Genomic DNA, 17,134 nt, shown 5'->3' on the forward strand with positions numbered 1-17,134 from the left:
TACTGAGGCTCGCTCTATGGCTCAGCATGTGATCTATCCTGGATAATTTTCCATGTGCACTTGAAAAGAATGTGTATTCTGCTGCTTTCAGATGGATTGTTCTGTAAATATCAGCTAAGTTCATCTGGTCTAATGCATCATTTAAGGCCTGTGTTTCCTTACTGATTTTCTGTCTGGATGATCTGTCCATTGAGGTAAGTGGCGTGTTAAAGTCTCCCACTATTATTGTTACTGTCAATTTCTCCTTTTATGGCTGTTAGCATTTGCCTTACATATTGAAGTGCACCTGTGTTGGGTGCATATATAATTTTTATGTCTTCTTGGATTGATCCCTTGATCATTATGTAGTGTCCTTCTTTGTCTCTTGTAACAGTCTTTATTTTAAAATCAATTTTGTCTGAGATGAGAATTGCTACTCCAGCTTTCTTTTGCTTTCCATTTGCATGGAATATCTTTTTCCATCCCCTCACTTTCAGTCTGTATGTGTCCCTAGATCTGAAGTGGGTCTTTTGTAGAGAGCATATATATGGGTCTTGTTTTTGTATCCATTCAGTCAGTCTGTGTCTTTTGGTTGGAGCATTTAATCCATTTACATTTAAGGTAATGACCGATATGTATGTTCTTATTGCCATTTTGTTAATTGTTTTGGATTCGTTTCTGTAGGTCTTTTTTCTTCCCTTCCTCTTTTGTTCCCTTCTCTTGTGATTTGACGACTACTTTAGTGTTGTGTTTGGATTTCTTTTTCTTTTTTGCCTGTTTATCTATTGTACATTTTTGGTTTGCAGTTACCATGAGGTTTTGATATAGCAGGCTATATATATACAAGATTGTTTTAAGTTGCTGGTCTCTTAATTTCAAATGCATTTCCAATATCCTGCATTTGTACTCTCCTCATGATTGCTGGTTTCGATATATTTGTGTGTGGATAATTTCCTATGTTTACTGTATGTTTGCCTTTACTGGTGAGCTTTCCCATTTGTAATTTTCTTGTTTCTAGTTGTAGGCTTTTCTTTTCCACCTGGAGAAGTTCCTGGAGCATTTGTTGTAAAGCTGGTTTGGTGGTGCTAAATTCTCTTAGCTTTTGCTTGTCTGTAAAGCTTTTGATTTCTCCAAATCTCAACAAGAGCCTTGCTGGGTATTCTTGGTTGTAGGTTTTTCCCTTTCATCATTTTAAATATATTGTGCCACTCCCTTCTGGCCTGCAGTTTCTGCTAAAAAACCAGCTGATAACTGTATAGGGATTCCCTTGTATGTTATTTGTTGCTTTTCCCTTGTTGCTTTTAATATTTTGTCTTTACCTTTTGTCAATTTGATTAATGTGTCTCGACATGTTCCTCCTTGGGTTTATCCTGTATGGGACTCTCTGCACTTCCTGGACTTGGGTGACCGTTTCCTTTCCCATGTTAGGGAAATTTTCAGTTACTATCTCTTCAAATATTTTTTCAGGCCCTTTCTCTCTCTCTCATCCTTCTGTGGCCCCTATAATGCAAATGTTGGTGTGTTTAATGTTGTCCCAGAGGTCTCTTGACTGTCCTGCTTTCTTTTCATTCTTTTTTCTTTATTCTGTTCCGTGGCAGTGATTTCCACCACTCTGTCTTCCAGCTCACTTATCTGTTCTCCTGCCTGTTATTCTGCTATTCCTTCTAGTGTATTTTTCATTTCAGTTATTGTATTGTCCAACTGTTTGTTCCTTACATCTTCTTGCTCCTTGTTAAACATTTCTTGTAGCTTCTTGGTCTGTGCCTCCATTCTTTTTCTGAGACCTTGGATCATCTTTACTTCATTACTCTGAATTCTTTTTCAGGTAGATTGCCTATCTCCAGTTTACTTAGTTGTTCTTCTGGGGGCTTATCTTGTTCCTTCCTCTGGAACATATTCCTCTGCCATCTCATTTTATCTAACTTTCTGTGTTTGCCGTCCCACAGGCTACAGGATTGTAGTTCCTCTTGCTTGTAGTGTCTGTCCCCCTGGTGAGTGAGGCTGATCTAACAGGCTTGTGCAGGCTTCCTGGTGGGAGGGACTGATGCTTGCTCAGTGGTGGGTGGAGCTGGGTCTTGTCCCTTTGGTGGGCAGGGGTGTATTGAGGCAGCTGTGGGCTCAGGAAGACTTTAAGCAACCTGTCTGCTGATGGGTGGGGCTGTGCTCCTGCCCTGTTGGTAGTTTGGCCTAAGGTTTCCCAGCACTGGAGCCTTGGGCTGTTGGGTGGGGCCAGGTCTTAGTGTCGCAATGGCAGCCTCCAGGACACCTCATGCTGATGAGTACTCCCCAGTACCTCTGCCACCAGTGTCCTTGTCCCCGCAGTGAGCCACAGCTGCTCTCCACCTCCCCCAGGAGACCCTCCAAGACCAGCAGGTAGGTCTGGCCTAGGCTTCTATTAAGTCACTCCTTTTTCCCCTGGGTCCTGGTACACATGACACCTTGTGTGCACCCTCCAAGAGTGGTGTTTCTGTTTCCCCCAGTCCTCTGGAGCTCCTGCGATCAAGTCCTGCTGGCCTTCAAGGCCAAATGCTCTGGGGGTTCCTCCTCCTGATGCCAGACCACTGGAGCCTGACATGGGGGCTCAGAACTCTCACTCCTATGGGAGAACCTAACAATATAATTATTTTCCAGTTTGTGGGTCACCTACCCAGCGGATATGGGATTTGATTGTGAAAGCAACCCTCCTACCGTCTTGTTGTGGATTCTTTGTTTTGGGAAGTAGAATATCTTTTTTGGTAGGTTCTAGTCCTTTTTTTTCAATGCTTGTTCAGCAGTTAGTTGTGATTTTGGTGTTTTTGTGAGAGGAGGTGAGCTCAGGTCCTTCTAGTCCGCCATCTTATCCTCTTCCCCTGTATATACTAATTTGTATATGATTATGGAGACTGCAGAGACCATCTGTCATCTGCAAGCTGCAAGACTCAGAAAAGCTGGTGGTTTAGTTCCCGTCTGAGTCTGAAGGCCTGAGAACCAGGAGAACCAATGGTGTAAGTCCCAGTCCTTTTCCCTTTGTGCTTAGTCTAGTTTGACTTGCTCATAGGGTGCCACATGTAGAGGCCTTGAACCTAGTGTGAAATGGCTGTGCCCACACCTCAGCTTGGGGGGCCGTGTGCAGAAGCCAAGGTGCTGACTTCTTGCCACTAGAAGCAACCAAGCAAATATCTGGTAACCAACTGTCATGGGTACTAAAAGGGACAATTTCTGCATGGAGTAAGGTCTGGATGAGGTAACTTGTGTCTTTCAAATTCCTGACATACTATGAAATTATGCACCTTATTGCTAATTTAGGCATAACAAAATCGTATGTTTAAAAAATTATACATGCTGCTATTCACATAACAGGTTTGAGGCCAAATGTTAATGCTTTCTATTTTACTTATTTTGATAATTCATAACTTAGAATACTATCAATGTGTAAATCCATTATTTTTGGCACTGAGAATTTTCTCTCCCAAAGGATAATAGCATGGTTATTTTTAGTTATGATCTATTAATACTTTGCATAGGTTACCTTGAATCTCCCTAATTAAGAAATCAGAATAGAAATGTATCGCTAACTACAGAATTCCCTTAAATCATTGTACTCTATTTCTTAAAAACAAAAGATCCAACAATTCAAAATATGTCTAAACTTTTTCTTTGATTTTTAAGGCATGTCGTCTGAATCCTTCATTGGCAGATGAACTTCACACTTTACTTATTCGTCAAAGAATTTAGACTACAATGTATTTCAACAAAGTTCATCGATTCTAACACCTTAGGATGTGTGTATTTTTATAATTTTTATAATAGCTATGTTTGTTTTCTCTCTCCCACATTACATTATCCTGGGTATTTTACTGATGACAGGTTACCTTCATTTTTTTTTTTTTAACAGCTTTATTGGAATATAATTGCTTTACAATGGTGTGTTAGTTTCTGCTGTATAACAAAGTGAATCAGCTATACGTATACATATATCCCCATATCTCCTCCCTCTTGCACCTCCCTCCCTCCCACCCTCCCTATCCAACCCCTGTTGAATCTGTAAAATGTTGCAACTTGAAACGTAGCTACAGGATTGAACTGCAGGAAGAGTCCTCAAAGATCCAGCTGTTAGGCTAGTGACTGACCAAAACCATGTCAAATATTGAAAACCATTCCATAAAGCTAGTATTTTTTTCCTTTCTTAAATAGTGTCCTGAAAGACTTAGTGTAATCTTAGCTTTAATAACTTCAGAAGTATAAATGCTACAAACTTATTAAAACAAACTTAAGTTTAATTCTTTAAATTTCTTTAATCCTTAGTGTTGTGAATTTTGAATAACTTTTAATTTTATTTCAGTCATCGAAGACTTCTAAAATAGAAAATTCCAAATTGAAAATTAAAAATCTAAATTTCAAAATAAGTGGGTTTAAGAAATTGCTTACAATCTTGCCTTTCCATAAACATCTTAATGAGTAAAACTGTTACGTTTCTGGTAATCAATTGAAACAAGATGTTTCTCTGTGCTTCAAGTCCTTTTCTACATTTTAAAAACCCTCAGTGTATTTCAAAACAAGATAAAATTTCAAATCACCTACCAATATAACTATAACTAAACTGTTAAATTAGCAAGAGGCTTTCCTTATCAGTTACATCTACAGAGGCAAAATCCGACAGTAAAAATAGAATCCATATGCAAAAGATTCTAAAGACATATACATCTGTGAAACAGATATTGAAAATAATGTTTAAGATACCTGAACAACACCTTCTTTGTAAATGTTATGGCTTAATTTTAAAAGTCACAACCATCCTTTCCAAAGTGATTTACAAGATCTAGTCTTAGCACTGGGAAAATGCAATTAATATGTAGGTGCCTGTCACTAAAGAAGTATTATATGGCACAAAACTACTTGCTCTTGTTTTATGTTCTGGTTTGTCTATATTATTTGAACTTCACTTTGTTGAAATTTCTTCCCTGTATCTAAAGACAAACGTAGGCCTTATACTTCTTTAAATCTTAGAGTAGAAACTTAAATCATCCCTGAAAACCAGTCCTTTGCTTTTAAAATCTCTGCTGAAGACTCACTCTTCTTCCCCAGTCACAACATTTCCATGTCTCTAGCCCATTAAAAGATTTCATAAAACCTAACGTAAATCATTCTACAATACAAGCCCACTTGCTTTTGCTCTTGTTTCCTTAATACCATCCACAGAACATTCCTTCAGTGGTTTGAAGATCCAGATTCCCAACGGTATTCTCTTCTTCACACTCAATCCAGTTCCTTAAGCCTTTAAGAATCTTAAAATAGAAATGTAATAAGGCAGTGTATGGGGACTGTAATAGCACTTTTCATAGCTTGCTCTACATCCCCAAAGTGAAGGCCACTTTAACTGCCATTAAAACACGGTTTGAGAAATCCTAAAGGTAGGAATTTGACATGTCATATTTGGTAATATGCTGTGCTTAAATGTCCTAAGTGAACCCAACACAGGATTTAAAATTTCAGTTGACTCTAGTTGCCATAAAGCTGGCATACCTGGCACAGGTGAGCCCCTGCAAACTACCACTACTCCCGACCATGGTGCACACCTTGACCTGTGATTGGAGTCACCCTTTAAGTGAGGTGAAGCTTCAAGGTCATTAATTTTTTTCAAAAAAAAAAATTAAAACTTCTGTAAGAGTCCTTATAGTTGATAACTTATGAAAAAGCAAGACGACTTCTTAAGGATTGAGGAGTCATAACAGCCATGGTTTAATTATGCAGAAGATGGTCACTTTTAGTAACCGCTATGAGTTCCTAGGGCTTGGTGACTTCACACTGCTTCTCTTCTCTGACTGTCTTTTCTACTGAATGTCTTTTCTACATCCCTGTGAAGGATAATTCTTATCCATATAAATAGGCAACTCTGAGTTTTTTTGAAAGTATCAAATATCTTGGTTTGAAATAAGGATCAAAGAGCTGTAGCTAAAAGAATATCAAAGATAAAATTTGCTTTACTAATTTTTAATCATTTGTCTTTCAGCACTTATGTTTCATATCAAGAACCTGGCATATCAGGAACTCAGCAGGTATGATCTAACAATGATATAATTAATACCACTTTAATATATATATATATATATATATATACATAGTATGTTTCTTTCATGGATTTCAAACTGAATTCCTGCTTAATTGGTTTGCTTCCAATATTCCTGGGGGTTAGAAAGGGGAAAGTGTTTCATTATCTCTGCATAATAAATGGTAAAACCCAGGAAAATTAAGTGACTTGTCCATGGTCCCACTACTAAAAACAAAGCAACGTCTGTACCCTGGATTTCGTCTAATGCCCCTACTAGTGCCCAAGACTTGATGACACGATCAAGTCCTGAACAGCCTGAAGGAACTTCCCTCCTCTTTGTTTCCCCATCTCATTCCTGCCCATCTATCCCACCTCCCTAATACAGCACTTCAAGCACCAATTCTGGCTCTTCTCATTCACACTAAAAATCATATTTTTCACATTCATTCTGTGTCTCGAGAAAGGCAACAAACTTTATACTTCCTTAGGGAAGTACTTACATGTGCAATGTTTTCTACAAAAAAGGCACTTGATAAATATCTGAACTGCCTTAAGTGTTTCAGCTTTTTTTGAGATATAAGCATCTTAAACATCAGAGCGCTATGATTCATTTTTATGTTTTATTGCTTCAGATGCTTCAAACTATGGGAAATCTTTGGTAAAAATAAAGACAATAAAATTTTCACAATAACTTCACACAAAGCATTGCACAACAATATTCAATACACACGAATATAGGAATGTTCAGAATCCTCAGTGAGGAAATTAACTGTACAACGTTCATAATTCTTCATTTAAAACAAAACTTCATAAATACTTAAAATATTTCCTAGGTTCTTATCACGTATTAACACTTATATTTCAATCAGTATGTTGACCTTTAAAGGATTTATATTAAAATAAAAATAATTAACAAGTGTTTTTTTCTGTTGCCTAATATACAGCATCAAGTTTCCCCCCCCCCAGTTCTGCTTAATTCACATAAAACTAGAGGGAGGTATCTAAAAGATCAGTATGGTTCTCAGTCAAGCCCTCTGTGGAAAAGAGGAAAATGTTTCATGTCTATTATTACAGACATTTCTCGGGTGGTTTATTTGTGTAGTCTCAAACCTGACAAGCTTTAAGTTCATCTAAATGAGTTCTCAGCTCAGGACACAATTCAATTAGCAGCAGTTCCATCAGCACCTGAACCAAGAAAGAAAAAAAAAAAAAAAAAGTATTTTTCTCTAAGGGTTTACTCAACTATCTACATCTAAGACAAAAGTCTCATTTTAAGTCTGAGATCATGCTCAGTGAACAAGTTACTCTCAAAAGGAATTAGTATTCTATAAACTCCATTTAGCATCAGATTGATTTATTTCACGGTCCGTTAACCATCAACAGTATTATCAGACTACTGGGAAACACTTGGCTTTGCTGAAATAAGAAAGCCAAGCACTCAGGCAGAAATGTTACAGCACAAGTCGAGAGAAACAACCAGCAGGCGAGGAGGGGGATGCCACACCCACAGGGGGTTATTTTTTTTTAACCAAACTGAACAAAAATAAAGCAGAGAAAATGGGTTCAGAGTTACAAGCAATAAGAATGATTAAGCGTATAAAGAGTTAAAATCTACCCCCGTATATGAACAGAAATGTAGAACTGAAGAAACAGTGAATCCTCTGGGAGGCTTTAAATTACTCACATATAACAGATGTTTATTGGCTCTCGTTTCTTGCAGTGCGTTGAATATTTTTATTATACCATGACGGGCATTTTGCTGTCCAACAAGGCTCTGAAGCATATCTGAAAAATTAAGTTTATATTCCACGCTGCTAATGATAAAGTGCACCCTGCATGGACCTTCAGTGAGGGTCTACGACATATGCACACACAGCACATAAAGGCACAGAGACGCGAGGAACATGAGTGATCAGCTCTTTCCAATGTCTAAGGAGAAAACTTAGAATTTTTCAATATAAGGCATTTATACAAACTATAATTTTAATACGTGGATCCCCAATTAAAAACTGAGCTCTCAAAATAGGGTACTTTAACAGGGTTTTTAAAGCATAAAATGTTATTATCTGTTCTAAAACATTTTTCTAGTTAAATTATAACCAGTACTGTTCTTATTGGGATTCTCAGTATAATTTCTTAGCAAGGGACAAGACATGATTTAAAAGGAAAAAGTATGATCACTTTTTTCACTGTAAATAATGTTTCCGAAGTGAAAAAGGAGAAGGGCCATCAACACTCCCTTTTCATCTGACTTTCAGGGTCAGAACCCAGGCCTCACCTGGAATGTTTTCAAGCAGCTTCTGCTGTGCTCTCCGCTTTGTTTCCTGGCTTTGTTCTTCACTTGGGATTGTGTTCGGCGGCGCCAAATTCCCAGCGGGCCACAGAGCATCGCGGAGAGCGCCGATGTAGCAGACCACCATCTGCTCGCTGACGGCCCAGTCCACTGCGTCCCGGATTTGTCTTTCAAGAGCAGAATATTTCTTGGATGAGGTTTTTAAAAATCTTATTCTCTATTCTCACAAGGCATTTATCAATGGGTAGGTTAAGATAAGCGTTTGATGAATAAACTAGGAATTGGATTTTTAAACTCTGACTCGGAAAGTTATTTTTATTTTGTTAACACTGCTAGCCATTCGTTCCTGGAGCTCACATGTTCACTGGTACTGAATTCTCTAAATGTTTGCCGCACGGTGTCTTTCAATCTGGAAAAGCAAGAACTGAGAGGAGATTGATTTGTTTGAAGCTTGCAGCTACTCTTAACTGTGCACGGTACTTAACATACTAATTTCTCCATGAAGTGGTATAAACTGAAAACGTCAATCCGTTTTAAAGACTGTGAAGAGCTCCCTGAGCCCTGGCAGTCCTGGGGAGAACCCGGCCTCTTCACCAGTTGTCCCTTGGGGCGGCTGCGGCTGAGGACGTTGGGCAGAGTTGTCCGACCGGGAAACCTCACGTGCTCACGAGGCAGAGGGGGAAAAGACACCCCCCTTTCACCACAAAGCGGGGGACTTGGAAAAGATACACTGCTATCCAGCCACGTCACCTTCCCACAGGAGTGAAAATCGGGCAGATCTTGACCTGCACGGTTATAAATAAGTGGCTTTTATCTGGTTACCCAGGTCTTCCGTAAACCCTACTTCATCAAATTCCAGCCAACCACAGGACTGCTGCAGAGAGCAGCACCGTTCACAGAGCCAGCAGCGGTGCTGAGGTGGGAGGGGAAGTCTCTCTGCAGAAATGGGAGCAGAATCACCTTGGACTATTAGTGCAAGAAAGACCTGAAGTTTCAAACTTAATTCACGAATAATAAATCAAAAAGCCCTTTAAGAATCTGACTTCCCAATCAGATTTTTAAAGGGACAGTGTGAGGTTTTCAGAAATAGTATCTGAAATAGACGTTTCAAGCCCAGCACTTTGCACACAGTAACTAGTCACCAATGAAGTCTAAATTCCACTGTGAGTTAGAACCATGGTAATCCTGTTTGTAACTGCATGTCTCCTAAGAAACTTCCCAATACTGCTTAGAACTGTGCAATTCATATCTAGATCAAATAAAATAATTTTATTAATTCAATGGGACTTTGGCTTTGAGAACCTGCTGACCTGCCTGCCTAAGTAAAATCTACATAAAAACACAGCTTGTTTTGCCTGTAGTCTTTGGGTTACTCACCAGCACTGCATGAAGAAATGAAGAAGGAAAATTTCAGTTTGCAACTTAAAATTAGGTGAGTGACTTTTACCAAAGGCCATCACCTGAGCATCTTCTATCAATTTAGGTCTGACTTTGTATTAGCCAAAACTGGAGGAAGCTTTTGCGGCAATTCTGGGATGTGAAATTACAGTTGGTACAAGGCGAGAGGCACATATTGTGCTGCTACTTAATTTTATGATGTGTCCTCATCTGCCTGAGGCAAAACAGCACAGGGCCAGGTGCTCCGTAATTTCCCTACCTGATAAAAAGTCCACTGAAACCCACAGTCTGAAAATTCCCTACATGGTCCCCCTCCCCCAGCCCCATGTCAAGAACCGCCTGATGTATTCACCACTCTCAAACTACAGCTGCTCATCTTAAAATTAAGAGCCAATATCATAAATAGGAGCAGGGAATGTATGCATGATTTTCTGAAACTGAAAAAGAAAATAAATTAGCAAGTCTGGAGTTCTGAGAAAAATAGGGCCATTTTGAAAACTTCTTTATCCAAGGACTGTCGGTACTAAGGTTAAGAGGTTTGCCTCAGACTGAAACTGTAAGTTAAACAGGGCATTTTTCTGCTTAAAAGCCCACGATACTAAAAGTCAACTAAACAAGCCACTAACACCATTTTTTTAAAAAATCTTATAAATAAACAGAAGTAAATTTTGGTTTATGACCACAAGGAAAATATATTCTATTTGCAACTGAATAAAAATATAATATGATCTTTATTATGTTTCCCAAAAAACTTTATAAGATTTATGTGATAAAACTATAATGTTAACCTTATACATATATCTGACAACTAAATTAATCTTTCACTTGGAAAAATCTGACAATTTAATCTTAAAACATATTTTGCTATACAAAAATAACTGATTTTTTTTCCCCTTAGTTTTAGCAGTTGACTCCCAGTTTTTGTGTGGGGAAGTCACAATGCTACAGCCTCGTAAGCACTGGGTACTGGGCATAGAGTATAACCCTTAGGGATATGGGTAACGTGATACAATTCAGAATACACATATGGCTTATAATAGTGTTATAGGGTACACACACCCCTCATGGATACTTAGCTATCAACTAACAAGAGGAATTACTATTTTAATATCACCCCAACTCTAAAAAAATATATGGTTTGCACTTCCCTTCAAATAAATACCTGCCGTGCGATGCTCATCCTACTTCCATTTTGGCTCAGAGTCTAAGCCTTAAACTGATCCCCATCATGTGACATAAAAACGCTGCACCCAAGATATTAAAACCAGTCATCATGGTCAACAGAGAACTTTCCAGAACAATCTTCTGACCCTCGTCAACCAGCCTGCCAGAGCCAGCCCAAGCTTCTGTTATCTGGTGCACCGTGCATTCTGGGGGAGAGAGTCTTGTAGAAATCTGCTTCCCTATCCAATCTTAGAATCATATCAGAAATAAAAAGTAAAAGAAACGAAAAAACCTTGAGTTGGGGATGTAATTGGACTATTGAGGCAAAGGCTAGGGCATGAATTCAAACATTAGTTTCGTGCAACTCACTTGTTGATGGTTCTTCCGAAAGTGACCTGAACGAGAGCAATTAATGTTCTTCTCACCCATTTAAACACTAAAATATAAATCAGAGGAAAAGCATTACCACAGGCTATCACAATCGTGACATTTTCATAGCAGCACAAAGCATAAATCTTAACCACGTCACTCAGTCCAAATCTGGACACTAAGTCAGGGGCTTTGATAGCCACAGAATTTGGGTCTAGCCTAGCAAACTTCTGCCCAGGAATACTCTAATGAATAAGCTTTCATTTTCTTCTTAGCAACTGATGAGAGGAAACTTAAGACTTCTTACAGCTTTTCAATGCCTAACAACAGCTGAGCTAGCAAGTGGAACTAAAACTGCACTTCATGTGTCCCCGGGCTACTGACCTCTGTTTTCCACTAGCAGACAGTGCAATTCCTTTTAGATTTGTGCCTGGCTTGTTGAACCCAATGTTCTAATACACGGCTCTGAACGAGAAGCATCTGTAGTCAGATGTTGACAAATATTTTGAAATATTAACAAATTGATGGGTCTAACTGCTCCCTTTTGAATTGTAGTTTGTAGATCATGCATTTTTATATATTTTATGCCCGTGGGGGAAGAAAGGGGAACTGGGAAGCCCCAGGACTCCGAGTGAGCCGTGGACCCATCGCTCCTGCGCCACCGCCTGGAGCAGGCGGCCACCATCACCTTCCCCGAGCCTCAGTGACCTCACCTGGACAAGGACAGTGTTAGCATGTGCTTTCGTTTTGCTGGACAGTCATGTCAATACTTTGTGTGAAAGAGTTTTGTGAAGGGTCCTACATATCTGAACTTTTACTCTTAGCATTAGATTAGGCGACACGTTGTTGTAAGTGTAGAATATGAATATAAACCAAAAGAAGGCAAAGAAATGCTGTGAGGATATTTTTGGTCTGCAAATTGGAATCGAAACCAAATATTCCGTTTATTTATTCACTTCCATCCACTGCAATGTTTAGCTAGTGACACATGACTTGGCTATGATGGAGCCAAGAATTCAGGGCTCCTGCACCAAAAAAAAAAAAAAAAGGAGTAAATTCACAAACACCTCTGTACAAGGGAAGGCACACAAACAGAAATCAACAATTAACACAGACTTGGTACTAGACTTTAATACATTCTCAAGTCATTTCTAACTTTAAAAATGGATCTAAGTGTCCAGATGCAGTGGTGTTAATCCTTCAAGTGAGAGTCAAGTCCTGGAGTCAGGACCATGCCTCAGAAGTGCCCTAAGTGTTTGATGGAATTCAGGGTGCACTGCAGACGTGCCCATCTGAGGCTGGCGTTCAGGCTGGGAGGAGCATCTGTCAGGGATGGTAACTTCGCTCCCCCTTTCTAAGGCAGCAGAGAGGTAGCTCGTACCCAGAGGGTCTGAGGACATGAGCAACTCCAGGAAGAATGCCTGACAGCCAAGTGACTGGTTAGAAATGTTTAAAAACAGCTGTACTTCTGGTCCATTTTCATAAACTGAACTAGAGCAGGAACCAGAAACGGCTCTGCTACAGATTCTCTCCCATCACTGATGCCCCTGACTCCACTACATTTTCCTACCCTTCCCTAGTCCCCACTCCAACACAGAATAGCCCCATCATTCTTTCCAAGGACTCATTCGTTCAAAGCCATGGAGGCAGCTGCAGCAACACTAGGATTTTGCTGATGGCAAATATGTCACATCTCATTATCAATGATGTTCTATTTATTCCCCTCTGGAAAGTCACTAGCAAACCCAAATATTCTGAGCAGGCACATGAGGGAGGAAATGCACACCACAGAGAGAGGACTTTGAGCCCTACTCCTGCCCTGACGGCCTCTGACGCATCCACCAGCCTTCTCAATCTCTTTGTGTCGCAGAGAACACGCTGACCAAAGGCTAAGACGGTGCTTCCTCATTCTTACCGACTCTGTGGGAGACGGGGAGGAGTCATGATTTAATAGGCAGACTTCACTGAGGAGGAGCCAGACTTGGGGTGGTGGTGGGGGGGAGAACTGTTTTTTTCTGCCTATACTGAACCAAGTTAAACATCAGCATACATCTTAAAGTGTCGAAAATACGGACCAGCTATAGCTTTTTCATCTGAAAGGATCCTTAATACTTGGACGATATTCCATCATGTGGATATTTCTCAATTTAACTATCACCCATTTCTGAATTTAGCTTAGTTCCAATTTTTCCTTACTGTAATTATGCTCAAATGAACATGCTTATATATAAATCTCTGCCTGGAGTTTAGAATTTGTGTCTATTGCTTAATGTGAATTACATTTTTGAAACCATTATGTTGTAAATTCACTGAAGGAAGAATCTACCTCTGAGATATTTTTGTTTCCCCTATGGAGCTATATCTAAAACATAAGCTCCCAAAGTGTTTGCTGATTATTTTAAGATTTGGCTTAGAGGAAGAAAAAGTTCAATGACCAAAACAATTAATCCCAGCACTGAAAATTTTCTTGCCTATTCATTCATCCATCCATCCATCCATCCATCCATCCATCCATCCATCCATCCATCCAAGCATTGTCATTGATCACCTACTATGGATCAATCGTTGTAAAGATACCGAGGATTAAAAGACATAAAAGACGCGCTCAAGTCGATAACAGCACTTGAAGTTTCTTCATCTGCGAAGAATTCTTTAAGCGACATGTTAAGGGATATATAAATAAGAAGCGATGCACAGCCGGCTTCCTGTATAGGACCAACTCCCAGCCCACGTTCTCTGCCCCAGGGGAAAAGATGCTCACCCAAGTGGGCAGAGCCAGCACGTCCTCCGAGCAGCGTGCTACCGGCTGGAGCTCTGCTGCGCCTTGCCGGACCTCGCTCCGCTCGTGCGCTTCCTCTGCTAGGCGCTCAGCCGTGCCTTTGGGCACCTGGCACGCCTCTGGCTAGGACTCGAGGCTCCAGGTGTGACCGAGTGTGCTGGCGGCGTGATTTACAGGTTGGGGACTGTGGAAGGTGAGGGTGGGCAGAGAGTCCTATTCAGGACTCAAGACTAAAGCCAAGAAGTACCGTTTGACCTTTCACCCCGGTACCACTTCGGGAGAGAGGCACTTGTGCAGGTCTTAACAAAAGAGTATTTTGACCCTCTTTTTGCTCTTGTTTCTTCTAAGTACATGTCCCTCAGGAACGATTAGGGTAGGATTTCTCAACTTGGCACTGCTGTCGTTTGGGACAGGACAGCTCTTTGCTGTGGGCCGCCCTGTGCGCTGGAGGACGCGTAGCAGTGGCCCTGGCCCCCACACACGAGATGCCAGTGGCACCCTCCCACGAGCTGTGACCACCGGAAATGTTTCCAGACATGCCAAATGTCCCCTGGGGACAAAATCCCCGCACGCCTGCACGCATGACCGCTCCTCTCGGGAGGAGAGGAGGCTGAAAGCAGGCTTGGGCATCCCTGCGCCCCTGGCCGCACACTCACCTTGAACAACAGCGCTCTTCCTCTGCTACACAAAATTAGTTTTTGTATACCTTTTGGTGATGAAGCAATGAGGCTATGCTAAGTCACAGAAAAAGAAATTCAAAGCATTCCAGCTTTCTGCATACAGAGGAACATGGTGCAGGGTAAAGCAGGACCCTAAGTTCCATGAGTACAGGGATATCTGTCCTAAGGTTGTGTCCTCAGATCCTACCTTGGTATCTGGTTGGCCTGTAAAAGTATTTGCTGAATGAATATAAATACATGTCTGATTCAGGAACAAAGGGATATTAAGTGTGTGTGTGTGTGTGTGTGTGTGTGTGTGTGTGTGTGTGTGTGTGTATGTATGTAACCACTTAACCAGCAAACACCACTGAATAGTAACAAAGAAGCTTACTTCCTCGAAGTTCAAAAATCTCCCCAATCAGCATGAAACATGGTTCAGCCAAGGAGTCTTTCCTTCCGTCCATGTCATCACCATAATCTGACAGGTCACTGTCCTCCTCTGCCTCCTCCTGGGGGAACAGTAAAGTCACAGGAAGCAGGTCACTCATCCAAGGAAGGTGATACGTTCTCCTTCTCCCAGTGTCAATTCCGAACGATGCACTTATGGTTCAACCTCACACAATCTTTCAACTTCCCTACATGCAGAAACCTATGCATTTTCACAAAGAGGCCAAAGTGTATCCAAACTCAGGGCATAGCTTGATCCTAAAGCCTTATTCAAGGTCTAAAATAATTTTGAAAAGCCTCTGTCACTGTATTAATGAGGCGTGAATTCGTAGATAACAAAACAGCTTCTAACCATTTTGAGTTTTAAAAGTAAGGCTTTTTAACTTGAAATACTTTAAATTCACTGTTTTTTTAAAGACATATATAATTTAAAGTAATTTAGTTATTTTTAAAGCTGTGATTCAAGCTTTTATTCTGTACTTCAGCTAGTCTCACTTCTTGATCTGCACATCAGCAAATTTCAGTTGAAAACTCATTTATGCCAGGCACCAGGCTAGTGCCAACGAGTGTGACGTGGATCCCGACTTTGAGAGGCCCTTAGCTCTGCGGGGCGGTGGCCAGTATACACATGGCTGTTTCTCCAAGCAGGGCGAAGAGCTGCAGCAGGGGTGCAGACATTAGGCAGTGGAAGGACAGCTGAGGAAGATCGTTCGGATGTGTGCAGGGGGGCAGCTGAAGCTGCGGGAGCAAGCAGCGGCCTAACGACAGGGCTTCGGGGGCGTGATGAGCAGAGGAGGGGGCTGAGAAGTCACAGAGGCCGGAGGGGTGCCGCCAACCTCACTGCTGCACTGCAAGTCCAGCGACATCACACGCTGCAGGCGCTGGAGAAGCCGCAGCCCGGGAGGAGGCTGCTGGTCGGCCACTGGCCTGCCTTCAGAGAGCAGTTTCCCCGAGTGACTGGGCCACAGGGTGAATCCCAAGAGGTTCAGGGATAAACGGGAGGTGACGGAGGGGAGGGGCCAAGTACGGCCAGACGTGACACGTGTGGCGTGCAGGAAAGAGGCGGGGAGGTGCCCAGGAGGGAGGCAGGCAGGCATGGGGACCCTCTGTGGTTCGCGGGCTCTGCTCCAGCTCAGGACGCGGTAGAGCAGACGCGCCTTTCCATGGTTACTTCCTTCTGTCCAAGCTCATTAAACCAATTCTGGTGAAGAGGCAGTGGCGTTTGGCATTGAACTAAGGAGACGCCACATTTCGGAGATGGTCTCGTGCAACTTGTTGGAGAGCCGAACGAGGGGCCGCAGGCCTCAGGCAAGTAAGAAGCCCCCGAGGGAAGCCCGAGGGCCAGGTATGAGATCGCAAACGTCTGCAGTCTCTCTCTAGTCACTCCTTCGCCCACCCACATCACTGCGAGGTTCATCTTGCTTCAGGACATGACACGGCTTGCCATTCCCTTCGATAAAACCTAAACTCCTCAGCCCGGCGCGGCCTTGCCCCTCCTCCTACTCTTGGCCTCATTTCCGTCAGCCCCCACTCCCGAAGCCCTCCCCCGTCCAAAGACCTGCTGACTGTTCCCCAAACACACCCTCCTCTCCTGAACCTCAACATTAGTGCCAACTCCTCCGCAATGACGGCCCCCGGCCCGGGCCACCTCCCATAGAGGGGCTCCATCCACAGGCCCCTCACCTACCTTGTTACCAACCCTGTCCCCACACATGACAGCCATGGTAGCTCAAGGTATTTGCTTTCTCCCCCTTTGTAGCAGGCCTTCCACAAATACCTGCCACATCAGACAGCCTCCCAGAAGACGTCTGCTTAAATATGCTTCAAAAACATACAACCTTCAGACAGCTCACCTCCTGATGGGAGAAGAAGTCGCGAGGGAGTCTTTCCAGAAATGAGGACAATGAAAAAGTGGATTTTTTCCCCTGCACGTCGATAACCTTGAGGTAGTCAGGAGAAGGGCTCAAAAAGGCATAAAGTGCTTCACTCTGACACAGTCTTTCATCTGAAAGCAGACT

The 17,134-nt window shown here is 41.9% G+C and overlaps 2 protein-coding genes across 10 annotated transcripts in view; one reads left to right on the plus strand and one right to left on the minus strand.

Moving 5' to 3' along the window:
* Positions 1-8,327, plus strand: part of LRP2BP (LRP2 binding protein) — a 42,570-nt gene extending 34,243 nt beyond the window's left edge. The window contains exons 10-12 of one of the 5 annotated variants that reach the window (XR_014239177.1): positions 3,628-3,740; positions 5,969-6,014; positions 8,266-8,327. Coding sequence is in view for 2 of the 5 variants with exons in the window: in XM_082375363.1 (XP_082231489.1) it covers positions 3,628-3,693 (66 nt within the window). In the remaining 3 variants the exon portion in view is untranslated. Of the gene's footprint in view, positions 1-2,301; positions 3,741-5,968; positions 6,480-8,265 lie in introns of those variants that run through there. The other 4 variants (XR_014239179.1, XR_014239178.1, XM_082375363.1 and 1 more) reach the window with 4 other exon arrangements.
* The window catches only part of SNX25 (sorting nexin 25), a 117,169-nt gene continuing 106,641 nt past the window's right edge, over positions 6,607-17,134 (minus strand). For all 5 annotated transcript variants that reach the window (XM_082375195.1, XM_082375192.1, XM_082375191.1 and 2 more), the window contains 6 exons: positions 16,970-17,134; positions 15,061-15,178; positions 11,232-11,298; positions 8,286-8,467; positions 7,692-7,792; positions 6,607-7,192 (listed from right to left, as the gene is read on the minus strand). In XM_082375195.1, the coding sequence (XP_082231321.1) occupies positions 7,112-7,192; positions 7,692-7,792; positions 8,286-8,467; positions 11,232-11,298; positions 15,061-15,178; positions 16,970-17,134 (714 nt within the window). In that variant the 3' untranslated portion in view covers positions 6,607-7,111. The remainder of the gene's footprint in view (positions 7,193-7,691; positions 7,793-8,285; positions 8,468-11,231; positions 11,299-15,060; positions 15,179-16,969) is intronic.

The sequence above is a fragment of the Balaenoptera borealis genome (genome assembly GCF_965194805.1).
Source record: "Balaenoptera borealis genome assembly, chromosome: 21".
Lineage (NCBI taxonomy): Eukaryota > Metazoa > Chordata > Mammalia > Artiodactyla > Balaenopteridae > Balaenoptera > Balaenoptera borealis.